The following is a 27,223-nucleotide window of genomic DNA, read 5'->3' as shown; positions in this document are numbered from 1 at the left end:
ATGTTTGTACCATCAAGTGCACAGATTCATTTGTGTTGACTTACCTTGCAAGCGACCCGATGAGGACACAGTTTTCCAAAACCCAGAGGCGGCTGAATCCTCCTCAGCATCGTGACAACATCTATGTGTTTTATTCGCCCGCTGCAAGAGGAAACACAACAGAGGGTTCACAGACTGATGTAAAAGTTCTGCAGACAAACACAGAGTTGAGCAGAGAGTTTCTGAGGCTTCAAGAGAAATGATCTTACGTGGCCTCTGGATCATAGTCAGACCAAACCCTCTTGAACTCGTCCAGGTGGTGAGTACCGAGCACGGTCCAGTCTCTCGTCAGGTACTCAAAGTTGTCCATGATGACGGCGATGAACAAGTTGATGATCTAAAGAGATAGAAGGAGAGAAACAGAGAATATACCTGACCAATGTGTCAATTTTGAGTGCATTTTTATTCAAGAGCATTCATGGCGATTTCCAAGCAGTGCTGTATTCTGGTAAAGTTTACAGTCCCTGCCACAAGTCTGCAACATTTCAAGAGAACACGCGCTTCTATTTTTAGTTTTATACTTCAGATTAAAACTAATTCCTCAAGATATAAAGTCACCTTCATTTAACCTCTACCATGTCTAAATATAGCACCGAGGTCATTGAAACGTAGCCAAAAATATATGGCACCTTCTTAAATCAGGATTTAGGTGTGCTTGGATTTGGTTCTTCTGTCTGGATTAACAGACTTCCAAATCCCTGGAAGTGGGATTTCACTGAAGCACTGGGACTAGAGAAGACAGGGTTAGCTTTTTAAAACTGCTTCTAGTCACAACTACTGTAACACTATCCTCTGTGCTTTCATCTCTCTCTGATCCCACTTGACCTGACAGCCTGTAAAACACAAGTCTGAATTAATTATACCTCCATTTAATTATGGAGAATAGAGGCTGTATTATCAAAGGACGGAGAGTTTTTTGTGTTCAGAATTATCTGAGGACGAGTGGCTCAATAAACTGCAAGAAGGAATGTGTAATCTCCTCAGCGTCTCTCACCAGGTAGGCACAGAGCATGAAGAAGCTGATGAAGTAAATGTAGGACAGGTTGCTCCCACAGCTGAACTCCTCTCCAGGCTCAAAGTCGGCCTCTGGGTCACAGCGTCTGCCGGGCAGAGCTGCCAACATAATCTCCTGCCACTGCTCTCCTGTAGCACACCTACAGGACACAGAGACAGGAAGCATTAGACCAACACTTCACCTCTGAGATTATTCAGATCCTTTTTTTTTTTTAAAGAGAACAACTGGGTTACTTTTTTTCTCCCAATAACAGGGGAAAGGAGAAATATAAGGCAAACACAAAACAGATTTCCTTTTTTATTTTTGTATACCTCCACAATTTTTTTGTGTTCTAAATACCTTTAAAAGCTTTGAAGCCCAATTATGGTGGCCACTGTAATGAAAATGATGACTCAACTGAACTCTTGATGCACCCAGAAACAGGCAGAGAGGTGGAAATGAGGCAAGCTTTAACCTCCTGGCTGAAGCTTCGTTCTTCAACTCAGCCCTGCCCCTTACGATTCTTTTTTATTGAGAATCTTTACCTTTATATAGCCTTAGCAGGTGTGTCATAAAAAATATGCCGCCTCCTTGTGCAGTCTGTACGAATAAATGAAAGAGCAAGTTTAATTTACTGCAAAAAGTAGCATCCCAACATGTGTCCTAATTGAGATTCTTTGGCTTTTGCAGCCGGCCCCAAGTGGACACTTGAGGAACTGCAGGTTTTCAAATGCTCATTTTGACAGTAGAATCAAACGCGTTAGCAACCTGGTCCAAAAAAAGAAAGTGTTTGTGTTAACTCCTCATTTCTTTTTTATAAGTTATGTTGAGCTGGCGTCCTCTGCGACGAAGACTATAGCAGCTGTATGTGGGGAGCTTAGACCGCTAGGCCACCAGTGCCCCAACTCCTCATCTCTTCATTCCTCACATCTGTGAGGTTATACATATTCTAAACAAACTATCTGTTTTGATACTAGGGGCCAGGTTTAACAAATACTAAATGCCAATGGCGGGTAAAAAATTAGTTTGGCATGTAAAACAAAAACACACACCCGCCAGTGGCCGATGGAAAACTTTGTATTGCATGTGAGGTTTTGTTTTCATACTTCCGCCCATTTCTGCCAACTGTCAGGCTATTTTGACCCTCACGGCGCGCTGTACTTGTGTTGTGATTTGGTACGTCGTGAACAGCATGACGTCAGTTACTGGAGTTCTATTCATTTCCTTTGCTTGAAGAAGCACATTCCCTGCGTGAAGCCACCACAATCAAAAAGGATAAACAAAGAGGCAGGAGACGATCAAGAAGAAGAACAGACAGCTTTTTATTTGGCCGGTGAAAAATATTTTTGGCCGGTATATTTTTGTAGGTCACTAGCCAATGGCAGATGAGGTAAAAAGTTTAATGTTACACCCTGCTAGGGGCTATACCAAGGCTAAAGGCTGATTTATACTTCTGCGTTGAATCAACGGCGTACCCTACGCCGGGAGTCCGCGTAGCTCCCGTACCTACGCCGAGGCCTACGCACGTAGTTGACGTGCACCCACTCCAAAATGTAACTCCCCGTAGGGCCAACGCGGACCGCAAGCTCTGTGATTGGTCCGCTGGGCGGCTTTGTCTTTCCCGCATTTAAAGCACTTCCGGGATCCCGGACATCAGCCGCACGTCGGCAGTGTATTTCATCTCCTCCTCTCTATTCTTCATGTAATCATGTCTGTATGATAAACAGCAACATGTATCAGCTGTAGATTAACATAACACGCTCTGAATCTCTGTGGAAAAGTAAACAGAGATCGTAGCAGGACCGGAAGCAGGCGGCCGGCTATCAGAGAGACCACACTGCCCTCAGGCATTTCGGCGGAGAATAGCTGTGCGACACAGACACACCGACGCACAAGTATGTGGTGCTCATGTCTGCGTCAGCCCCTGCTGCGTAGGGGACACAGAAGTATAAATCAGCCTTAAGAGTTCAGCACAATTTGGATCGCAGCTGATTTGTCTGACAGGCTCATGAGCTAAAGCGGTTTAACAGGTGACAAAGTTATGGCCTCAACCCCCCATCTTTAGACCTCATGGCGCCTCTTTGGAATCCAATGGCTGACATCACTGGGACTACGTCCATGTTTAATCCAATCTGTGGAATTGCACACAGCATAACACCTGGCCTGTGTAGTATTTATGATCACGATGGATTCATCAGCAGACCTGGTAAAGAGGTATTTGGATCATTTTATAATTTGGATGCAACTGGAAGCTGCAGTATCTTATTATTTCTCTTAAGAGTAAAAACAAAAAAGACACTTAAGACCATGTTTCTTCATGAGGCTGACTGCACTGGTGCAGAACTTGGCAAAAAAAGTCACAGATTAGTGTTAGTGTACTTGATCCTAATTGGAGATAATACACGTAGGATCTGTGTCCCTAATGCTTGAATGTCTCACCTGAAGAGCACCAGAACAGCCATGAAGAAAGTCTGGAAGTTACAGTTTCTGTTAATATGTGTGTCTTCATCTATGGCCACTTTTCCAAACGTCTGAGAGAAGAAGAGAAGAAACAAACCAAAGAGTTGATGATATAAATACAGACTTGTGTTGTGTGAGTGAAACAGTTTTGTGAATGAATCTTGAGTGAAAAGAGAGACTCACCTGCATGCCGATCACAGCGTAGATGAAAAAGATCATTGCAATGAGCAGACCGACGTACGGCAGGGCCTGAGCAGTGAAAAACAAGAAATCATAAGCATTATAAAAAACATAGTGGAGCCATTTGAATACTACAAATATTCTCTGTGCAGCACACTGACCTGGAGAGACTTGACAAAAGTCCAGAGTAGGGTTCGGATTCCTTCTCCTTTGCTGAGCAGTTTAACCAAACGCAGCACACGGAACAAACGGAAGAACGTGATGGAAACTTTTCCACTCTCTCCTTTACCCTACAGCAAAAACAACATGTGGAGAAAAAATATAAATAGATAAATTATGTGTTACAGTGACTGTGGGTTTAGAAGTATGAACCTAAGTTGTGTGTGCTGGTGTAGTGGTTGTGTTTAGCTCTCACCTCTCCATGGCCACCTCCTCCCTGGATTAATATTTCAGGTGATAAACAGCATGTGAGAGGAGAAAGAAAGAGAAGCCGCCAGGATCAGAGACATCTTACATTTGTGGAGCCAAGAAATCAGGATCAAACAGGACTATCCCATGTGCATGTTAAAAAATAAGTCATCTGTAGAGGAAGCACTGTGGTTCTCAAATGTGTCTGTGCTGTAAACATTCCTCCTCTCTTTTCCTGGACAGCTAAAGTGTAAACAAACTTACACTTAATTCAGAGACTGCGATATCCAACACGCTCCCCACAACAATCAAAGCATCAAATGAGTTCCAGGGATCGATGAAGTAGTGCTGTAAAGGAGAGGGTAAGCACAGTGAGAGTCAGAGACAGACACTTCTCACATTGCTGTGAGTGTAATCATCAGAGATGAATCCTCACATGAGCCCGCAGAGCCAGTAACTTGATGATCATCTCTATGGTGAAAACCACAGTGAAGATCATGTTGAGGATGTCCATGACGGAGGTGAAGAGTTTGGACTGCTCGTAATGCTGAAGGAGGAGTAAAGACACACGTCACAGCACTGGTACAGGATGGCACGTCTGTGTTTTGTAAAACACTAACAGGTGAAATGGTACCTGAATAGCCAGAGTGAGGGTGTTTCCCAGGATCAGCACAAACATGACGTATTCAAACTGACTGGAGTTGATGATTTTCCAGAACTTGAGCTGAGACGGGTTTTTGGGGATGTAGATCTTTATCGGCTGAGCTTTCAGAGCATAGTAAACACACTGACGCTGGAGAGAGGAGGAAAATAGACTCAATAAAACACATTTATCAGAGTCTTTTGGTTTGAATGTACATTTTAGTTAGGGGAGAATAACTTACCTGATTTTTGTTGAGTTCACAGTTTTTGAATTCAGCCTCTCCTTGCTCTCGAAATGTGATGATGACAAAACCCACGAAGATGTTCATCATGAAGAAGGCGATGATGATGATGTAGATGATGAAGAAGATGGAGATTTCCACTCGGTAGTTGTAGATGGGCCCTCGGTTAATGGCGTTAGCATCCACAGCTCGGTAAAGGAGCCTTTACAGGAAAAGATACAATGAGAACGCAGCAAGGTGTCAGAAATAAAATTATATATATATATTTTAAAATATTTATACTCTTGTTTTTTTGTATTTGTAGCAAATCCAATAAATAAGTACGTAAATAAATAAATAAATAAATAAATAAATAAATAATAAAAAATAAAATGAAATAAAATGAAATAAAATGAAATAAAATACAAACAAATTAATAAATAAAATAAAGTAAATAAATAAATACAAATAAAAACTAAGATGAAATTTAACAAAAATAAATTCATAAATAAAATAAAGTAAATAAATAAAAAACTAAACAAATACAATAAAAGAAATAAATAAATTGCTCCTTTCTGCAAGTATTACCTGTGTGGCTAAAAACCCAATAAAGCTTATTGATCTTAGTACTATTTCCAATATTTCCAAAAATCTTAAGACCAAATATGCACGCCCTAAAGCACCACCCATGTTTCAATCTGTTGCTTGAATTACTTGCAACAGATGCACCAGTCACCCATGTCTCATTCGTCTTAAAGGATTTAAGGAGGATGACTGACATGTCACCATACACCAATGCAGCCATATTGACTGCAGTAAAACATCATAAAAACAAAGTGTCTACTCACTGTGGCCATCCTTCAAATGTGGACACAGTGAACAAAGCCAGCATGCCCATCAGCACATTGTCAAAGTTGAAATCACTGTTTTCCCAAACCCTCTCTTTCACCATGGGGTGGTTCATGTCGCCGTCTTTGTAGACCACAAATGTTCCTCTGAAATAAATAAAACACATGAAGGCATTTTATCACAGTGACTACATGATTAAAATCGGACACGTGTTGTGACATTGTGCAGAGAAATGAAGGAAACTGACTTGCACTCATCGGGAGTGTGTTTGGCTTCATCAGTGCAGCTGTAGAATCTGCCCTGTAACATCAAACACAGGAAGGTTACACCATTACAACTCTCACTGGTCACTCCTCTTTCTTTTAAATGACGTAAGAGACAAATACACTTCTTGGTGCTATTAAAGCAGTCCAATCCAACAGCCCTGCTTTAATAGCTTTCTTTGCAAAGCTCATTTTTATTAGTGAGGTCATAATTCAAGAAGGTTAGACTTTTATATACCAAGACAAATTGCATATACAATTAGGACAGAATATTACAACCAACTTTAATGTAGTAACAACAACACCACCCACAATGCACAAACGGTACAAAAACTGAACATTGCATCAAAGTCATGGTGGCAAAGCAGTTCTATTGCATCAGACTTATATGAGCACCTGATTAAGTGAACACTGAAAGTGGAAATCAAAATGAATGACAGCATGAACATGTACCTTAAAGAGCTGCACTCCGATACAGGCAAACATGAACTGAAGGAGCGTCGTGACAATCAAGATGTTACCGATGGTACGGATTGCGACAAACACACACTGCACGACGTTCTGTGGATGGATGAAAAACAAAAGATGTATTAGCTTTAATCTGCAGAAAGCTATACTTTCAATGAACAATATCTGAAAACAGCAACTCCTGTGCAAAGTAAAACCAAAACTCTGAGGAGGAAACTCAATTTGGACTTTTTACCTTCAGTCCCTTGGCTCTGTTGATGGCTCGAAGAGGCCTGAGGACTCGAAGCACTCTGAGAATCTTGACCACAGAGATCGCACTCGAACTGAGAGAAACAACGCAGAAAAGATTTAGAGGATAGGAAGTACAGGAGGAGAAATAGTTTGGATTCATCTAAAAATAAAGCATGAAGAAACTTTGAAACTACAGGTCAGTTAACATGAAAACTGTTGTATATTAGTTACAGTGAAAACCATAAAAGAGTTCAAATATAACAAATCAATGAAAAACAAACCATTACCATGACACTTAGACACAATACTAAGTATAAGGATGACATGAGAAGAACTTGTTCCCCTCTTCTACACATTACATCTACAAAACACTCACTCTTATTGATTTTTCAGTCAGAAGACACTTTGGGTTGGACAGGTTTGTACTCACTGTAAAAAGAAAGATGTGAGCGACACGCCGACGACCAGCAGGTCCAGAAGGTTGAAAGCATTTCTGCAGAAGGAGCCCGAGTGCAGAAACGCTCCATAGACTGTCATCTAGAGGAGAGAGGAATAAGAAAGAAAGTAAGAAACTACACATCTACTGTTTGAGTCGTTATTGTAATTCTGCCAGTATTGACCACTGCTGTCATTACCTTCAGTACGATCTCCACTGTGAACACTGAAGTGAAAACATAATCGGCATAACCGAGCACCTGAGGATGAGACAAATATCAGATCAGTCATCTTGTTTCATTAGAAATGAAATGTTGGTGAGATGGACATGGAGTCTGTCTGATGTGTCCAGCCTTACAATGTTCCTGAATGAGTGGGATTTGATGGGATCCTCAGCAGCCAGAGAAATACTACTGAGGATGATGAAGATGAGGATGAAGTTGGTGAAGTAGGGATGATGGATGAGGTTATGGCAGGCAACACGCAAACTGAGAATGAGAAGAAATGACAAAGAAAGTGCATTGTTTTAGCAGTGTCTGGGTAGAGCCTGCAACGCAACGTTTTCAAATCTAAATATAAGAGCGGAGAACAATGAGGGTGATTTGATGCGTGTGGGCTCAGATTACCAGTTTTTCTTTCCAAGTATGAAGAAGGAGCTTCCGTCAGGGATTGGGACGATCTTCTCTTTTGGCCCTGAGAACTCCGGCTTTAAAGGAGCAACTCCTAAACAAAGAGGATGAAAGTAAAGAATGAGAAACAGCTCACATCTAAATCACAGCCTGCTGTTTCTCCATCAGACTCACCCTCCAGCCCCTCGATGGCCCTCAGCTCCTCGTTCTCCTGCCAGTCATCCTCCTCGTTCTACAAACAGAACACAGATTAGCTGCTGTATAAATCTCTTCAGCTGCTTTCAATGTGGTGAATAAAACAAAAAGGTTTCCTTACCCCTGCATCTTCATCCTCCTTCTCGTCATCCTCATCCCACTCTTCTTCTTCATCCTTTTTCTCCCTGAAACAACACATGGGAAAACTTTAACTTTGGGATTCTGTTTCGGTGTGCTGAGTCCACCGATCTGTATGTGTTCAGCAGGAAATAAAAACACAACCCAGTAATTAATGTCAGAAACATGATTGATATAACAAAACCATCAAGCTTACTCGACTTTCGTCTTCCCGCCGCCTCCTGCCAAGTTGTCGACAGCGATAGCCAAGAAGACATTGAGCAGGATGTCTGACCATAAAGTGAAGGACTAATTTGTTTGTGATTCCAGTCAATGAAAGGAGCAGAGTATATTCAGCTGACCCTCCCAGAAGATAGTATGATACCATATCATACCATACGACACCATATCATACAATTCAAGTTGTTACAAAATAAAATACAACTGGATCAGATGGTGCAACACGATAAAATATGATGAGGCACAATGTGATAGAATTGGATCTTATTGATTACAATACGATACTATGAGATGCAATACGATCAGTCACAATGCCATGGGATACAATACGGTTTGATGGGATATTGTACACTAGGATCCAATGGAATACGATGTGATGCAATGGGATGGGATATAATGCAATGAAATACAATACGAAACAATACCAAAAGACACGATACAAATCAATATGATATACAATAAGGTATGATAAAATAAAGAACAATGTGACACAATACGAAACGGTACAACACGATACAATACAGTACGATACGATACGATACAAGAAAGTACAATACGACACAGAACGACACAATACGATACGTTTCAATACGATACAATATGATAGGATACGAAAGGGACGATACGATACGATACGATACGATAAGATACGATAAGATACGATACAATACGATACAATACAATAGGAAATGATACGATATGATACGATAAGATAAGATACGATACGATAAGACATGATACGACACAATAAGATACGATACAATACGATACAATACAATACAATAGGAAATGATACGATACGATAAGATATGATACGATACGATAAGATATGATACAAAGCGATACCATAAGATACAATACGATACGATAAGATACGATAAGACACGATACGATACGTTACAATACAATAGGATATGATACGATAAGATACGGTAAGACACGATAAGATACGATAGGGACCATACGATACGATAAGATAGGATACAATACGATGCAAAACAATAGGAAATGATACGATACAATACAATACGATAAGATAAGATACGATACAATACGATACCATAAGATACAATACAATACGATAAGATAAGATACGATACAATACGATACCATAAGATACAATACGATACGATAAGATACGATACGATACAATATGATACCATAAGATACAATACAATACGATAAGATAAGATACAATACAATACGATAAGATAAGATACAATACGACACGATAAGATACGATAAGATACGATACAATACAATACAATAGGAAATGATACGATAAGATAAGATACGATACAATGCGATACCATAAGATACAATACGATACGATAAGATATGATAAGACACGATAAGACACGATACGATACGTTACAATACAATAGGATATGATACGATAAGATACGATAAGACACGATAAGATACGATAGGGACGATACGATACAATACGATACGTTACAATATAATAGGATATGATACGATACGATACAAGATAGTACAATACGATACGAAACAAAACAAAACAAACAAAACAATGTAATACAATACAATACTATACGGTACAGCATGATACAAAACTATATGATATGATGATGATTTGTGATACATTATCGTTTGATGCAGTATGGTACAATTGGATCTGATAACTCCTAAACTCTGTCCCAAGCATCCCTGACCTTGAGTCAGTGACCTTGAGTCAGTGACCTTGAGTCAGTGACCTTGAGTCAGTGACCTTGAGTCAGTGTATGGTTTGGGTATCACTCTGTTGATATTCAGAGCTTATATTGCAGTTAAGAAGACAACTGTTTTCAGTTTGAGGTAATTGCACTCAAGTGAAAATATACTTATTCACAACACTTTCTATTCCTGCCAACACCTGTACCAAGAGATCCTTCGACTTGAAGCAAAGTACAGACTACATTAAGAATGACAGTGAGTGCACACACTCAGAAAAAGGATACAGTTACCACAGACGAAGAGGATGACAAAATAGATGCAGACCACCATGTTTGGGAAGATCGGACCTCCATAAGCCATAATGCCATCATACATCACAGCGTTCCAGTCCTCTCCAGTGAGAATCTGCAAAGCAACAAAGAGGACAGACAACGCAAGAGACCGCCGGTTAACAACACATTAAATAGAAGAAAGCCAAGAGCTTTGTGAGATATTTAGAAGATGATAATCACCTGGAAACACGTGAGCAGAGCCTGAGGGAAGGAGTCAAATGTGCTTCTCTTCATCTGAGTTTCATCAAAGTTGAATTTGCCACCAAACAGCTGCATGCCAAGCAAGGCGAAGATGATGAGGAAGAGGAAGAGCAGCAGCAGAAGGGAGCAGATAGCTTTCATGGAGTTGAGCAGAGAGTTGACCAAATCAGACAGAGCAGCCCAGTGCCTGGAAGAACAAACACCAAAGAGAGCATGGATAACAGGAAAATAAAGAGGAGATGGAAGAAAAACTTCTCTAAGAGGAGACTTTAATCAACAACTACCGTGTCATCTTGAATATCCTGAGCAGTCGGATGCAGCGCAGCACAGAGATGCCGATGGGCGGGATGAATTCCATCTCCACAAGAAGTGTCTCCAGGATGCCGCCACACACGACAAAGCAATCAAAGCGGTTGAACAAAGCCATGAAATAAATCTGCAGGCCAAAAGCGTACATTTTCATCAACATCTCCAAAGTGAAGAGCAGCAGCAGGATCTTGTTGGCTCGCTCTGATGAAAAACAAACAGAGAAGAAGACATAAGTGAAGTTGTTGGAGATCAGGATTTCAGCACAGATCAAAATGAAAGACAGGCTCAATTCTTACCTTGCATCTCTGTGAGCCATTTCGGCTGTCCGTAATGCTCAGAGGCGCTGGCCACTGTGTTGAGAAACACGAGGAGAAGCACCAACCAGTAGAAGTTGGTGGTCTTGACGGCCACGCGGCAGTTCTTCCTCATTGTGTGATTCAGCTGACACAATTGGTCACTAAAAAGATGGAGAATAAGATCTGTGTTTTAAGTGGGGATGCACCAACGCAAAAAAGAAACAGTTTTATTGTTGACTGCCAGGACCGAGGGGCTAAAAATTGTGGTGATTATTTGTAACAAAGTCAGACTGATCCCATTGGAGTTACTGATTCTGGAGTCCAACATGACAATGGAGCCAATGGGCTGATGTATTCATTTATACATTATAATCTCATAGTAATACTTCAGCAGAGCACCGGGCAGCTATTTTGGAAGGAGCAAGGAAGAAGCAAACCCCCCACCAATCAGAGCATTTTAACCCTCCTGTTATGTTCAGGGTCAGATTGACCCTTTCCAAATTCAAAAATCATAACAAAATTGTTAAAAGTGTTTTTTCGGAATGAAGCTTCTTCTACTTGCCTTAATTAGCATAATCAACATATAAAATAAAAATGGTTCCTTTCACATATTTGCAACCCCCTGCATGTTTATATTACATAGATACTGTTAGTGGGTCAATTTGACCCGCCAGTCAAAGTGGAAGCTAAAAGGAGTCAAAAGGAGTCTGTTTGCTTTAGTTTGGTTCTGGTTCAGTTTGCTTGAGTTTGGTTCTGGTTCTGGTCCTGTTTGCTTGGTTCTGGTTCTGTTTGGTTCTGGTCCGGTTCTGGTTCTGTTTGGTTCTGGTTCTGGTTCTGTTTGCTTGAGTTTGGTTCTGGTTCTGTTTGCATGAGTTTGGTTCTGGTTCTGTTTGCTTAAGTTAAGTTCTGGTTCTGGTTCTGTTTGGTTCTGGTTCTGGTTTTGGTTCTGTTTGCTTGAGTTTAGTTCTGGTTCGGTTCTGGTTCGGTTCTGTTTTTTTTTGCTTGAGTTTGGTTCTGGTTCTGGTCCTGTTTGCTTGGTTCTGGTTCTGTTTGGTTCTGGTCCGGTTTGCTTGAGGTTAGTTCTGGTTTGGTTCTGGTTCTGTTTCCTTGAGTTTGGTTCTGGTTCTGTTTGCTTGAGTTTGGTTCTGTTAGCTTGAGTTTGGTTCTGGTTCTGGTTCTGTTTGCTTGAGTTTGGTTCTGGTTCTGTTTGCTTGAGTTTGGTTCTGGTTCTGTTTGCATAAGTTTGGTTCTGGTTCGGTTCGGTTCTGGTTCGGTTCTGGTTCGGTTCTGGTTCGGTTCTGGTTCGGTTCTAGTTCGGTTCTGGTTCGGTTCTGGTTTTGTTTGCTTGAGTTTGGTTCTGGTTCTGGTCCTGTTTGCTTGGTTCTGGTTCTGTTTGGTTCTGGTCCGGTTTGCTTGAGTTTGGTTCTGGTTCGGTTCTGGTTCTGTTTGCTTGAGTTTGGTTCTGGTTCTGTTTGCTTGAGTTTGGTTCTGGTTCTGGTCCTGTTTGCTTGGTTCTGGTTCTGTTTGGTTCTGGTCCAGTTTGCTTGAGTTTGGTTCTGGTTTGGTTCTGGTTCTGTTTGCTTGAGTTTGGTTCTGGTTCTGTTTGCATGAGTTTGGTTCTGGTTCTGTTTGCTTAAGTTTAGTTCTGGTTCTAATCCTAACCCTAACCCTAACCCTAATCCTAACCCTAACCCTAACCCTAACCCTAATCCTAACCCTAACCCTAATCCTAACCCTAACCCTAACCCTAACCCTAAACCTAATCCTAACCCTAACCCTAATCCCAACCCTAATCCTAACCCCAACCCTAACCCTAACCCTAACCCTAACCCCAACCCTAACCCTAACCCTAACCCTAACCCTAATCCTAACCCTAATCCTAACCCTAACCCTAACCCTAATCCTAACCCTAACCCTAATCCCAACCCAAACCCTAACCCTAACCCTAACCCTAATCCTAATCCTAACCCTAACCCTAATCATAACCCTAACCCTAACCCTAACCCTAACCCTAATCCTAATCCTAACCCTAACCCTAATCCTAACACTAACCCCAACCCTAACCCTAACCCTAACCCTAATCCTAACCCTAACCCTAATCCTAACCCTAACCCTAACCCTAATCCTAACCCTAACCCTAACCCTAACCCTAACCCTAATCCTAACACTAACCCCAACCCCAACCCTAACCCTAACCCTAACCCTAACCCTAATCCTAACCCTAACCCTAACCCTAACCCTAACCCTAATCCTAACCCTAACCCTAACCCTAACCCTAATCCTAACCCTAATCGTAACCCTAACCCTAACCCTAACCCTAACCCTATTCCTAACCCTAACCCTAATCATAACCCTAACCCTAACCCTAATCATAACCCTAACCCTAACCCTAACCCTAACCCTAACCCTAATCCTAACCCTAACCCTAATCCTAACCCTAACCCTAACCCTAACCCTAATCCTAATCCTAATCATAACCCTAACCCTAACCCTAACCCTAACCCTAATCCCAACCCTAACCCTAATCATAACCCTAACCCTAACCCTAACCCTAATCCTAACCCTAACCCTAATCCTAACCCTAACCCTAATCCCAACCCTAACCCTAAACCTAATCCCAACCCTAACCCTAACCCTAACCCTATTCCTAACCCTAACCCTAACCTTAACCCTAATCCTAACCCTAACCCTAACCCCAATCATAACCCTAACCCTAATCATAACCCTAACCCTAACCCTAACCCCAATCATAACCCTAACCCTAACCCTAATCATAACCCTAACCCTAATCATAACCCTAACCCTAACCCTAACCCTAACCCTAACACTAACCCCAGTCATAACCCTAACCCTAACCCTAATCATAACCCTAACCCTAATCATAACCCTAACCCTAACCCTAATCCTAACACTAACCCCAGTCATAACCCTAACCCTAACCCTAACCCTAACCCTAACCCTAATCCTAACCCTAACCCTAATCATAACCCTAACCCTCATAACCCCTAACCCTAACCCTCATAACCCCAATCAATAGTTTTTGCAAAGTTACGGTAAAACATACGGCTACAAAAGATCCTAAATTAAGAGACGTTCGGGAGTCGAAAGAGCCCGCTCTTCTTCAGGAGCTGAGTCAAAAGAGCCGGCTCTCTGAAAAGAGCCCAACTTCCCATCACTACAGCAAGGGAGGGGAAAAACATACAGATTCTCTGCAAGGGAGTCCTACCAACATTATACTCTGCATCTACACATGATACACTCTCTGTCAGAGCTTTACATAATGAGCAGCAGAAGTAAACAGGCGATAACCCTGGCACTCTTCTTTGATCATGACAGTGAAAGAGAGGAGGGTGTGTCTGAAGATGAAGACCATCTTTTGGTCAATTCTGAGTCTGATGATTCTGATTATGAACCAAATGAGGAAACAGATATTCATATTCCTCCAAGCAGACATTCACATCAAAATGGGGAAATACAGCGATCTTCATCCCCAAATATACGTCAGGCAAAACTGTCTACAGAAAACATTATAAAGACAGAGCCACTAGGACAGCAGTGACTCATGTATCAGACATCAAGTCAGCTTTTGAGCAGGTCATGATAAATAGTAAATGATAAATTGACTTGTACTCATATATCTCTTTTTCAGTCTTTTGACCACTCAAAGCTCTTTTACATTACTCGCTCACCCAATGATGGCAGAGGCTGCTATAGTAGGACCATCAGTATTAGCTAATCTTATTCAAGACATTCATACACCGCTGAACAACTGAGGGAGCAGTTTGGGGTTCAGTGTCTTGCCCAAGGACACATAGGCATGTGACTGCAGGAGCTGAGATCGAATAGAGACAAGCTGTCTGCCATTAGAACAGTGAGGGACAAGTGGGTAGAGCAACTTCCACTACTCTATAACCCAGGCCCTAATGTCACAGTGGATGAAAGGCTAGAGGCATTCAGAGGTTCCTTCCATTTTAGGCAATATATTACCTTCCAAGCCAGCTACAGCATCAAAATCTGGGCAGCATGTGTCAGAAGAGGTGTCTTCTGTTAATTTATCAACATCACTTCATAAAAAAAAAAAATCCATGTCATGTAAAACTATTGTATTTATATTTAGGTCTTTCAAATGCACATTAAATAAGCTTTAACATGAATTTTCATAAAAAACGAGTGAGTTATTCTCATTGAATCATGATCTGTGAGAGCTAAAGGACACCATTGCACTAAATATTGATTTAAATGGTTAGTGGTGGAGTTAATAATGAGATTAAAAAATGTTTATTGGGATTTTTTTCGAGTTCTGACACTTCTGGATAATTAAACATGCCCCGGGTCAAGTTGACCAACGAACATTATTGCTGTCCCTAAGAAACGAACATAACAGGAGGGTTAACACCACATGTACATTCACCCATTCACACCACATGCACACACTGATGGCAGAGGCTGCTATTCAAAGCACCCATCAATATGAACTAATCCCATTCACACACAGTCTGCACAGCCATCAAGGGCAGCTTAGGGTTCAGTGTCTTGCCCAAGGACACTTCTGCATGTGGACGGCGGGACTTGGGATCAAACTCTCAGCTTACTGATTGAGAGACAACCAACCACTACCACTCTACCACTGAGTCACAGCCACCCCCAAGGAGTCTAAATAAAGATGCATGTTCAAAGTCACAGTTTACAGAAGTAACGCAAGGAAACATGCTGACAGCTGCCTGTTGCAACAGAGCCTGAATAGGTGACTATATGACATAAGCCCAGCCTCTGACAAAGTAAATCGCCAATCGTAGCTTGAGATTTTGGGGTCAGATTTCAAGGATTCCATCCAGGGTGTCATCAAGCTTGATTATTGATGATTAATTGATTGATATACAATGTGTAACAATCTCTTGAATGAATGTTATTATAAAAGCAGTGAATAATGAAGAATCTGCCTGAAAGCTTACTCACCAGAAGCTGTTCGCCATCATCTTTGCCCTGAGGAAACAAAAAGAGAAACTCATGAATTAATGACATCAACGCCTGCATGTCAGTGGTGAATTAGGAAAAACATTATCATTTCTTTGTTTTCTTACATGAGAGAAGCACAGCAGCCGTTGTCGTCATCCAGGTATGCTATATCATCGTCTGAATCTGACTCCGCTATACACAAAGACAAACACACACTGTCAGAGAGAATCAGGTGAACACAAAGACATGTACAGAAAGTAAGAGCTGACATACCTCCTCCATCTTCATTGTGCTTGTACCAGCCAAACTTCTTCATCATTTTCTTCTTAGCTATAGCAGCACCTTTAAGTTTCAAACAGAGGCAAAGTATGAATAATAACACTCTAAATGTTGATGATTTGGCTTTAGTGTCTGTGTCCATGTGTTTAACTAACGTTTGTTTCCTTCTTCATCTACATCCTCTGCCTCTATGAGCCAGTCCATGTAGCCAATCATGTCCTCCTCCATCTGTTTGCTCTCCTGTGCCTTCTGCAGCTCGCCACGAGCCACAGCTTTCTCTCTTTCCTTGGAGAACTCTCTGAGCACAAAAACAAACATCAGAAACATACAAAAGATGTGCATGCAGAGAAAGTTGTGAAGAGCAATGTAGCAGCCACCCACCCGCTCAACACTCCCAATACAAGATTGATGATGAAGAAGGATCCGAAGATGACCAGAGAAACAAAGTAAACCCATGGAATCTCGAAGCCAATGGCGTCATTCATCTGTGAGAAGATACCGAGAGACAAAAACAAGAGGATCACATCAGAGAGGACAGATGACGTGAGTGTGGACAAACTGATGGATCCAGGAGTGTGTCTGTTTACCCAGTAGAGGACATCTGTCCAGCCCTCCATAGTGATGCACTGGAAGACCGTGAGCATAGCAAAGAAGATGTTGTCAAAGTTTGTGATCCCGCCGTTAGGCCCCTCCCACTTGCCCCTGCACTCTGTCCCATTCGAGTCACAGAAGCGCCCGCTCCCAGCAAACGCACACGGTGACGGATCGTCCTCCACCATCAGACCTGAGCAGAGAGACCACTTCAATTTAGCCATGCAAGAAATATGAAAACTTAATGCACAAGACATATTAGAATAAAGAAAGAGTGGATACCTGTGCTCATGGAGTAGCATGTCTTGTGCATCCTGCCGATAAAAAGCTCCAAACCGATGATGGCGTAGATGATGATGACAAACATGACCAACATACCGATGTGGAGCAGGGGGACCATGGCTTTCATGATGGAGTTCAACACAATTTGTAAACCTGAAACACACATTTTAATAATTTAGTACTTATATTATCGCTGTTATTGCTGATGTAACACACTCTTACTATCATTACTGGCACTGCAGCTGTGAGTCTGTGTTAGTTGATGTTGTTGTTGTTGTTGTTGTTGGGTGTCTACACAGGGACAGATGCAGAGGGGTGTCCAGGGGTGGCACAGGCCCTTTTTTAAAATCTGATTAGCCCCCTTTAGTGCTGCCCCAAAGTCCTAAAGTATGATTGGCTGTTTTGAGAGGTGGAGCTTGTTCTAAAAATCAGCTAATAGGGCTGTGCTACAACAGGCTAATACCATAAAAATCTGGTATAAGTCGCACGTTTAACCTCCTTTTGCCATTTCAAAATTGAGCTGCTTTCTATACACCAGTGTGACCATTATTTATGTTTTAAATGCAGAGAGGGGTGTTGATTTGTGTTACAATATGTGTTCAAAGAAGCAAGCAACCGCTCTAATGTGCAAAGCATGCTTGAATGTTACCAAATGCTTGGTCTTAGGAGGGTTTACTTTGGGTCTTTTTCAATTATATGACTAAGATTACAGTGTGAACCTGCTCTTTTTGTGCTGTCTTGTCATTATTTGCTGCGGTATAAATAGAACTGCACCAGCATTCATGCAAATATCAGACAAAGTAAGATAAAATGATAAACGCACTCGGCACTCCAGATACAAGTCGAAGCGGACGTAACACCCTGAACGCTCTGAGGGCTTTGACATCCAGACCTCCAGGTTTTCCTGCAGCATGATGAGCCTCTCCGGGTTTATGGTCCGTCATGGCCTCTGCTATCACACTGAACAACCTGCACACACACACATACATACACACTCAAAATACTTGACACTGTTGTTCGAGACAGAATATTTTAAATGCAAATGTGAAGCACAAAAATACCCGACTATGACGATAACGAAATCAAGCAAGTTCCATCCGCTGCGGATGTAGGCGCTGGGGTGCATGACTAAGCCGTAGGCGAGGATTTTAGTGAAGGTCTCGATGGTGAAGATGACGAGGAAGACGTACTCAACTTGTTCCTGGGAACAAAAGAAAAAAGTATTGTGCGGATGTTTGGCAAAATTGGACTGACCTTTTTTTGTGCATACTTCAAGAAGTGTGTCCAAAAAAAAACAAATACAGAAACAGCTGATTTTCTCCCTTCAACACACAGCTAAAAAACTCTCTCTTTTTTGTGATGTTTTCATGCTTTTCTCTTTGAATGACGTGTGTTGTCATTAAAGACTGATTGCATTGGCTTTCTAACCTCTTAACCCACTGCCTAACACATGCTTAAGCCTGTCGTTGAATCCCTTCTCCATGCCCTTCAGCTTAATGCCTCTAATCACTGGCACCACTGTCACTGGGCTTTTACCTCAGGCTGACACCCTAATCCAGCAATAATGTGGTTTAATGTAAGAAGACATTATGGGACTCGCAAAAATCTCCTACACTTACCAAAAACATTCCCAAAATTCATGTGGTTAACTAAAAATACCTGAGGTGACTGCAGGGAGGTGTTTGTTAAACTGTCAGCTTACCTCATTTGTACAATCCAATAAAAGGATCTTCTAACATCCTGCCGCAAGTGGTGGTGTGTCTCCATGCTGTGCTTTTTACTTCAATTACGTAAAGCAGTTTCAAATGTCTCAGAACTGTGGACGAGTTAAAGATTTCTGCACAGACGTTAGCAGGAATGTGACTTTTTGTCAAAGTGTACGGATGTGTCATATTTGGAGTCATATTTCAGAAGAAAACAGACTTTTCTTTAGTTTGATTACGGTGAAATTTGTAGTTCATAACAAAAAAACGATCAGACTGGTAGAACAGAAGAGGTACAGGAAGAGAGAGAGACAAGGCAGATGGTTGGTGTTTAAATCAGCCATGATCCCTCACAGGGTCACTTAAGTAAGGTCATACCACAACTTTTCCCCCTATAATACCATTACCATCCAACACAATGCCCTTAGATTCTCATGATCTGCTGCTACCTTCAGCAACATATCGACTGACTCTCTGTCCACACCGTGACACACTGAGACTTTTCTTTCACAGCTCAAGTATTATGCAGGCTTCTCTCAGTGTCCTCGTCTGACTTAGAGGTCATGAGAGGCAAACGAGGGCTCTTTTAATTGAGAGAGTCAAGCCCTGGAAATAGGAGGCTAAGAAAACAAAGCACAACAATTAGGTCTGATTATATATTTAGAAATACAAAAAAGTAGAGATGCACGAATGGGAAAATTAAGGCTGATACAGAAACTGATGTTTAAAATAACACTTCAGCCAATATCTGATTCCAATACTAATGTTTGCTACATTGTAATTCTTGTTTTAATACGATCTAAGTGATTTAATATAGTTAAATTGTTGCTTGTAGTCCCTCCTCTTAAATTGTCACTGCTAACAACAGCTCTTACAAACTGTGTCACTGATCTTTCTCAGATACTCTTACACTGACGACATTTTCTTTCATGTTTGAGCATGAAAACAAATCAGAGTTTGCCCAAAAGGTGACTTCCTCTGCCTGATAAAAACTTCTTCTCGTCATCAGCAGTCAGATGAACCACCTTGCCAGCATTAAATTGATGTGACACAACTGATAAACATCAACCACTGACATCAGTACATTGCACATTATTTTCAGATGGGCCGATGTCTTTCAACAGCTCAATTATCAGCTGATACCGACGTCCAGCCCTGCGAGAAACAACCCCTCAGCTTCATTAACTTCTAAAGGCTTCATGCTGCTGACCCTAAACTTATTAGAACTCCAGTTCCTGAACACTGAGGACTACTGCAGTTATCAGATGTGGAATCCTCTGTATGATCAAAGCTTTAACGTCTGTTTGAAGTTCACACTTCATGTGGTTTTCTGCAGGTTTGCCTCTTAAAGGTCTGTCTTCAAACACTTTCCTCTTCATCTGTCCAGTTACTGATAGGTCGAGGTGTCTGTTTGGGTTTGTATCAGTGTAGGTATGTCTGTGTATACTAATGCATCAGTAATAAAAATAAAGGAGTGAATAAAAGGTGTTTTACTGGGACCAGAATCCCAGAAGTGCTTTCATTTTTGAGGCTGTTTCTTACCTTTACGTAACATCATGCAGGTTTAAGCTGTTATTTTTGTTTTGGTTTATTATTATCTGACTGTATTTTTGTGAACGACTCATTCAAATTTTCTGTTAGAGATTTCTCATCTTTGTATTTTGCTACATCCCTGTACTTGGACATACCGTAAAAAACATTTGAGGACTAAATCAGGTCCCTGTAGGACCAAGCACCGAACCTGGGGTGACAGGGCTTACTCCATTGCCGCCCCTGCCCTCTGGAACTCCCTCCCCAAACACATACTCAACTCCACTGACCTACAAACTTTCATATCCCAGCTCAAAACTCACCTCTTCAGAACTGCTTTTAACTGTTAATGTTTTTATAGCCACTGTCTTTTAATTTGTGTTATTTGTGAAGTGTCTTTGAGTTTTTTTGAAAAGCTCTATATAAACAAAATGTATTATTTAATAAAGTATCCCACCACCTCAAGTTATCTTTTGTAAAACCACATTGTGTCAAACATGTTCCTAACTTTTGAAAATAAACTACAGAGACCTGTATATAAAAGCCACTGTTTATCTCTTGACCTGAAACTCACCAGTTTGTGGTTTGTGGCGTTGGAGTCGTCATCAGGGTACGGCTTGGTGACGCCCATGGCCACACAGTTGGCAAAAATGGCAAGAAGGATGAAGATATCAAAAGGCCTGAGGGCTGCAGTTAAGGCTCATGAACGTGATACATTTACATCAAATGTAGGAGGAGTGTTTGCATTCACCAACCACCATGCGGCCTGACTCAGTCACAAAAGGATATTTCCACTCGACCAGGGCCAGTGCTGCCATGCGGATGGGGTTGCTGAGGGTGAGGCAGCAGAGGGCTCGGGGGGCTCTGAGGGCGGACTTGTTGGCTTGCATCGCCTTCTTGGCCCCCCCTCCCCTCTTTCTGGCCGAGCCGGTCGACCCCAGGGTGTCTGATTTCCCTGCTTCGCCCGCAGGTGGGGCATCTGTCAAAAAACACACAGTAGTTTTATTAATCTGAGTCTTTACGCATTCTTAGACTTCAGCAATTTTACAAAAGGATATAAAACATGAAAGATTTTTGTATGATTTGCTTTATTTCAGCAAAAATATGATTCATACATCAGGGGTGATGGACGTAGAATAGAAAACATGGTGGGCTGTGATGGTAGACGCCTCCACTTTCACTGAATAAAAGCCTTGTGCACAGTTATGGTTGGCATACAATGTTCAGCAACATGCCATAATTTCATGCCAAATATGAGCCCACGCCCTACCATGTGAAACACCAAAGGGAAGATTTGACCCATGGCTGAAGTAGCAGCACACAGGTATTCTGTCCTGGAGCCTTCAAGTTATAAGACCAGATGTGACCTACTTCTTTAATGGGAGCAGCAGTGGCACTTAGCCCGACACTATCCCCTTGTAGGCCCATGAACACCTGTTAACAAGGCCCTGCACGGAGGATAAGCCTGCAGGTACATCTACTATCTCAGCCATGAAAAATGTACAAAAGAGCTAAAAATGATGGGCAAAGGAGAGCTGGAATAAGATAACATATAGTGGAAATGCTTAAATCAATGCTAGTTGTGCAAATGATTGTTGGAAAAATACACCTGAGGAGACAGTTTGATTCCAACATGAGCCAAAATGCTATAGAATCAGTAAGAACTAAATCAAGCATGTCAGCTTGACTTATACATATTATTACAAAAGTAAAATATGTGATAAGTGTTGTAAGACAATGATCAATCTTTAACCTACATCACCTGCACTGTTCCACTTCTGTCAGTCAATATTAAGTTATACAGTGCAACTAGCTCGACCCTCTCTGTTATGCAAAACTTTGAGGATATAACTTTCTTATTTGTTCCATCTTCTCTGTGTAAACTTTAATTTAAGGAGTGTAAATTTGAGCAGTGGCCTACCTTTCTTTGCTGCATCCATATCCGCAGTTTCACACCACGAAATCACTTCAGAAAACCCACCATCAACTCCTCAGGGGATCTGCGATGCGCAATGGATCACAGATTTGATTTGGGCCCCCAAAAAAGAGGGCAATTTCTCAGGCTCAAATAAAACAGGACCATCTGCAGCCTGTCATTTTACATCCACATGCAGCCCGTCGGTGCAGCTGAGAGGCTGCGGGCCATCCTGCTCACCGCCTGAAGACGAGAAATCCAATTAAAGCCGTTCCCTGCGACTTTCTTAGGCGCGTCAATGAAAACTGGAATTACTTTTAACTTTGCGAGCACATTTTATGGAAACAAACGCGTCCGCATGCATATCCGCGGTGGTCAGCCGTCAGGATTAAAGCAGCTGAGCCGTTTAAAAGGATGACTGTGGAAATCTTTCAGGGGGAAGGTGGAGGTGGACTCGAGAGAAACCTGTTGCTCTGGGAAGGGGTCGATGCAAAAAAAGTTATAATGACATAGAAAATATGAATACTGAAGAGTGTTTTCAAGATAGAAAATTTGGGATTGATCACTTCTGGAGGAGCCAGTTTCAGGACCCTGGACAGAAGCAGCCGGGGCACGCAGTACAGACAGTCAGACAGACAGCAGGGGGCGCGCTTCCATCGTCATTAAAGAGACTGAGCTTAAGCTGAGAAGAGATACAGTGTTCTTACATAAGGTTAGATAAAATAAGATATACTGTATTGATCCTCCATTGGGAGAAATGATTTTGATCCAGCAGCTTACAACACGGGACAGGGGACTACAACAACTGTACTTACATAGTTCAAAATATAATAATAATAATAATAATAATAATAATAATAATAATAATAATAATAATAATAAATTTTATTTTATTTTATTTTATTTTAACCAGGAGAAAATCATATACAGATTAAAAATCTCTTTTTCAAGTGTGTCCTGGCCAAGATCAGCAGCAGCACATTCCAGAGAAGTTACAGACAAACAACACATCATTCTAAAACATTACAACATTACAACATATCATGGGTTTCGGAATAAAAGTCATCAGTCAAAGCATCTACAAACTGAAGCATCTTCCTCAAGAGCCTTCAGTCTGCTTTTAAAAACATTTAAAGAAACAAGCTCACTCAAACCCAGGCTCTCCTGCAACAGGTTCCAGGCTGCAGGAGCAGCATATCTAAAACTCTTTTTACCCATTTCAAGACTCACTCTGGGGACTGAAAGCAAAAGCAAGTTTAGTGACTGGGTCACAGAGCAGAGACTGTAGCTTCCAGTATTTTTTAAATGAATAAAATCGCATAAATACGAGGGAAGCAAGTTAAGAATTGCCTAATAGTAATAATAATTAGGGATGCACCGATCCTACTTTTTAGATCCCGATACCGATATTGATACCTGGGCTTATACTGATACTAGCTGATCCGATCCTGGTATTAACAATCTCTATTCCCCAAGTACCTTGGGGTCCAAATAAACAATAAACTGGACTGGTCCACCAACACTGATGCCATCTACAGGAAGGGACAGAGCAGACTGTTCTTCCTGAGGAGACTCAGGTCCTTCAGTGTATGCAGCAGGCTTCTGAAGACCTTCTATCAGTCTGTGGTGGCCAGTGCTCTCTTCTTTGCTGTGGCGTGCTGGGGTGGAAGTATCAAGACGGGTGAGGCCAGCAAGCTCAACAAGCTGGTAAAGAAGGCCCGCTCTGTGGTTGGCCTAGAACTGGACAGTCTGGAGTCAGTGGCTGAGAAGAGGTTGATGGACAAACTGCGAGCCATCCTGGACAACCCCTCTCACCCTCTCCATGATGAGCTGTGGCTGATGGGGAGCTCGTTCAGTCAGCGCATCATTCCACCACGGTGCAAGACTGAGCGCTTCAGGCGCTCCTTTGTGCCCACCGCCATCAGACTGTTGAACAGTAATGGAGGCCACAGACTGCACCATGCTGACCACTGACACCGCCCCCACCCCCCCATGAACAGATCCATAACATCCCTGCTCTGTCTGTCACACTCCATCATCCCATCCTGAACTCTCTCTTGACTGCAGCTGGCATTATAATGTATAATATACTGTATTATATAATTATCTTGCTATATTACATTTTGTTAAATTACATTACTATTCTAAGTACAACCCATGGTCATATTACATACAAATATTCTTCTCTTTATTGCTTAATTTGTCATTACCAACCATAATCACACCATGTCAACCTGTCACTACTGAAACATTTTTAATACTGCCTGTAATTACTTCTATTTAATTTAAATTCCATTTGTAACATTGTATATATCTAAATTGTACTCTAGCTTTATTTGTCTAATTTATTTTACTTATTTTTATTTTTATTTTATTTTATGTTATTTTGTTTCATTTTTATTTTGTACTTATTTTGTACTTATTATGTACTTATTGAAACTTCTTTCTTGATTGTACTTGTGTCTGGGTTGCTGTAACAACTGAATTTCCCCCCCGGGGGATCAATAAAGTAATATCTTATCTTATCTTATCTTATTCCTTGATGTGAGGATAGAATCATGTTTTGGCAACTTCAGGCTTTTCTGACTTGATGGTGAACTGTACCTGGGTTCCAAGTGCTAAACCAGAGGCTGGAATCCTTCAATTTTAAGGATGCGGAACAATTAAATCCAATAATAACCTGTCTGTTTTTCCACACTTTGAATAGAAGTTTTCTTGCTTCTTTGCAGTAGGCTACAACTTACCGAAACCTCTTCCTTTGTGCTCCCATTATATTTTGTTGTTAGCAAAAGAAGCATACGCTGATGACGTAGGAGACGCAAATGGCTGTTGTAAACACAGAAAAGCATAGAACTGAGATGAATAGATCTGCCATATGGATTGGCACTACATATCGGCCCTTTGTCACTGACATCCGATCTAGTTTTTTGAGTCCGATCTAGCCGATATCCGATACCAGGATCGGATCGGTGCATCCCTAATAATAATAGTAATGCTATAGCAAATATTACAGATATATACATACTATGTAAACCTCTATCTTATGAATAGATAGTAAGGTAGGTTATTGCACAGATAAAATTGCACTAGTTTACTAAAAACATACACAGTATGAAAAACAGTGCGATTCAGATGTGAGATGGTTACAATAGTTTGTGGGTTTAGATCATAATCAATGACCCTGGAAGACAGAGACATAGTGCAGAGTCACAAAGTAAACACCATGTAGTGAAGGGAAAAGATGATGACAGATAATGTCACTGTCTTCTATCTTATCTTATTTATCTTACATCTATCTTACATTTATTAGACTTTCGATAAGTTGGGTCAAATATGAAAAAAACACTCACACACAATTCCAAGACTTAAATAACATTTGATAATTTATTGTTTTATAGACTTTTGCAACATAAATACATTAAGACATTGAATAATTTAAACATTCTTTCCACACACAATTTAAAAGCAAAAAGTCAGCATTGTATTGCAACATTTCTCCGCTGTGAGCAGATACTATAATTTAAAGACAGCTGAGAGACGAGTTTGAAAAGTGTTTGAGAGAAAAACCAATCAAAGTAAAATGAGTGCATTTAAAAATGTAAACTAAACTGTGGGATTAAAGCCACGTCTCATCTGTGTTTTTTGATAATCCAAAGGAAGTCACAATTCCTTCACAATATTATTCTAAAAAAGTGGAAAGAGTGGAAATGTCAAAAGCTCCCATGTGAAGCGAGACTGAAACACACAATCAACAAAGTGAGGCTCTGTTGAGCTCAGACACATTTAAGTACATCGCAGTGTTTTTTACACTGATTGTCACAGCTGACACATCATTTTAAAAATGACATGATCTAAGACTTTAAAGCATATTTTAAGACTTCTGCTCTCCACAGCAAAATTTTAAGTGAAAACAAAAACAATGGTTGGTTGTCACACACTGATAGTTCTGCTTAAGACTCTGAACTTTAACTAGTTTTCAGGTGTCTGCTTCTTTTCTTCAGGTTTCCTGTTTTTTAAAGTGTTAACTCTCTTCTGAAAGTCACAATGTTTTTTTCACTTTGGCTTTTATAGTCTAGAGCAGTGGTGTCCAAACTTTTTTCAAAGAGGGCCACATTTGATGTTGTCAGAATACCTCAGGGCCAGTGGCTCCTACTGAGACTTAGGAATCATAAAAGTTATATATGAAATATCTATTTAATAACAATTATTTAAAAAATGTTCTCACTCAATCTAAACTAGGTAGTCCTCAGTTCTCCACAAGCCATGTAAAAATTAGCAAACTTTATATTATTCTGGAGGAAAATGTTTTTCATTTGGGTCGGGCAATGTGGGAAAAATATTGTATCATTATTTTCCTATGGTGGATTCACTGTCTGGATTTCATCACACTTCTTTTTCATGTTGTATTTAAGACTTTTCTGACCAGCAGACAACATTTTATAACAAAATGATTATTTTTGAACAATTTGTATGCACCAAATTTGACTTTTTCTGTACAATTTTATAATTTTGATCATGTCTTGTGTCCTCTTTTGTGTCTTCTGAACTCTTAGTGTTCATAAAGAACATTTTCACATCATGATAAAAACATTAATTTGAAAACCTGTCAACTTTAAGAGTTCTTGTGTTCCTTCTTTATTGCCTTCTTGCAGAATTCCCAGAGCTTTGGCTTTATAAAGGTAGTCCATATGAAGCTTTTTGAGACGTTTCTGGATTGACTTTAGTTTTGTTTGAGAACTTGAAAGAAACTGCAAATGTGATGATTCAGAATGTGATTAATT

At 40.8% G+C, this 27,223-nt stretch overlaps 1 protein-coding gene across 1 annotated transcript in view; it reads right to left on the bottom strand.

Annotated features, from left to right (window-relative positions):
• Positions 1-22,704, bottom strand: part of LOC117822080 (voltage-dependent L-type calcium channel subunit alpha-1D-like) — a 30,973-nt gene extending 8,269 nt beyond the window's left edge. The window contains exons 1-38 of the mRNA XM_034696708.1: positions 22,449-22,704; positions 21,299-21,506; positions 21,102-21,207; positions 18,356-18,495; positions 18,118-18,263; positions 17,295-17,447; positions 17,009-17,205; positions 16,803-16,906; positions 16,577-16,719; positions 16,416-16,484; positions 16,268-16,334; positions 16,143-16,169; positions 11,187-11,347; positions 10,866-11,091; positions 10,561-10,768; positions 10,333-10,453; positions 8,349-8,421; positions 8,136-8,199; positions 7,994-8,051; positions 7,817-7,913; positions 7,549-7,678; positions 7,391-7,450; positions 7,186-7,292; positions 6,760-6,847; positions 6,510-6,617; positions 6,041-6,093; positions 5,793-5,939; positions 4,966-5,167; positions 4,716-4,874; positions 4,518-4,628; positions 4,346-4,429; positions 4,089-4,109; positions 3,835-3,963; positions 3,677-3,742; positions 3,473-3,564; positions 1,034-1,193; positions 249-376; positions 45-141 (exon numbers count right to left, since the gene is read on the bottom strand). Of these exons, the coding sequence (XP_034552599.1) occupies positions 45-141; positions 249-376; positions 1,034-1,193; positions 3,473-3,564; positions 3,677-3,742; positions 3,835-3,963; positions 4,089-4,109; positions 4,346-4,429; positions 4,518-4,628; positions 4,716-4,874; positions 4,966-5,167; positions 5,793-5,939; positions 6,041-6,093; positions 6,510-6,617; positions 6,760-6,847; positions 7,186-7,292; positions 7,391-7,450; positions 7,549-7,678; positions 7,817-7,913; positions 7,994-8,051; positions 8,136-8,199; positions 8,349-8,421; positions 10,333-10,453; positions 10,561-10,768; positions 10,866-11,091; positions 11,187-11,347; positions 16,143-16,169; positions 16,268-16,334; positions 16,416-16,484; positions 16,577-16,719; positions 16,803-16,906; positions 17,009-17,205; positions 17,295-17,447; positions 18,118-18,263; positions 18,356-18,495; positions 21,102-21,207; positions 21,299-21,506; positions 22,449-22,467 (4,329 nt within the window). The 5' untranslated portion in view covers positions 22,468-22,704. The remainder of the gene's footprint in view (positions 1-44; positions 142-248; positions 377-1,033; positions 1,194-3,472; positions 3,565-3,676; positions 3,743-3,834; positions 3,964-4,088; positions 4,110-4,345; positions 4,430-4,517; positions 4,629-4,715; positions 4,875-4,965; positions 5,168-5,792; positions 5,940-6,040; positions 6,094-6,509; positions 6,618-6,759; positions 6,848-7,185; positions 7,293-7,390; positions 7,451-7,548; positions 7,679-7,816; positions 7,914-7,993; positions 8,052-8,135; positions 8,200-8,348; positions 8,422-10,332; positions 10,454-10,560; positions 10,769-10,865; positions 11,092-11,186; positions 11,348-16,142; positions 16,170-16,267; positions 16,335-16,415; positions 16,485-16,576; positions 16,720-16,802; positions 16,907-17,008; positions 17,206-17,294; positions 17,448-18,117; positions 18,264-18,355; positions 18,496-21,101; positions 21,208-21,298; positions 21,507-22,448) is intronic.
• Between the last annotated feature and the right edge of the window lie 4,519 nt (positions 22,705-27,223).

This window comes from Notolabrus celidotus, chromosome 11 (genome assembly GCF_009762535.1).
Source record: "Notolabrus celidotus isolate fNotCel1 chromosome 11, fNotCel1.pri, whole genome shotgun sequence".
Lineage (NCBI taxonomy): Eukaryota > Metazoa > Chordata > Actinopteri > Labriformes > Labridae > Notolabrus > Notolabrus celidotus.
Note: the sequence above shows the minus strand (reverse complement) of the source record. Positions and strands in the feature narration are given on the sequence as shown.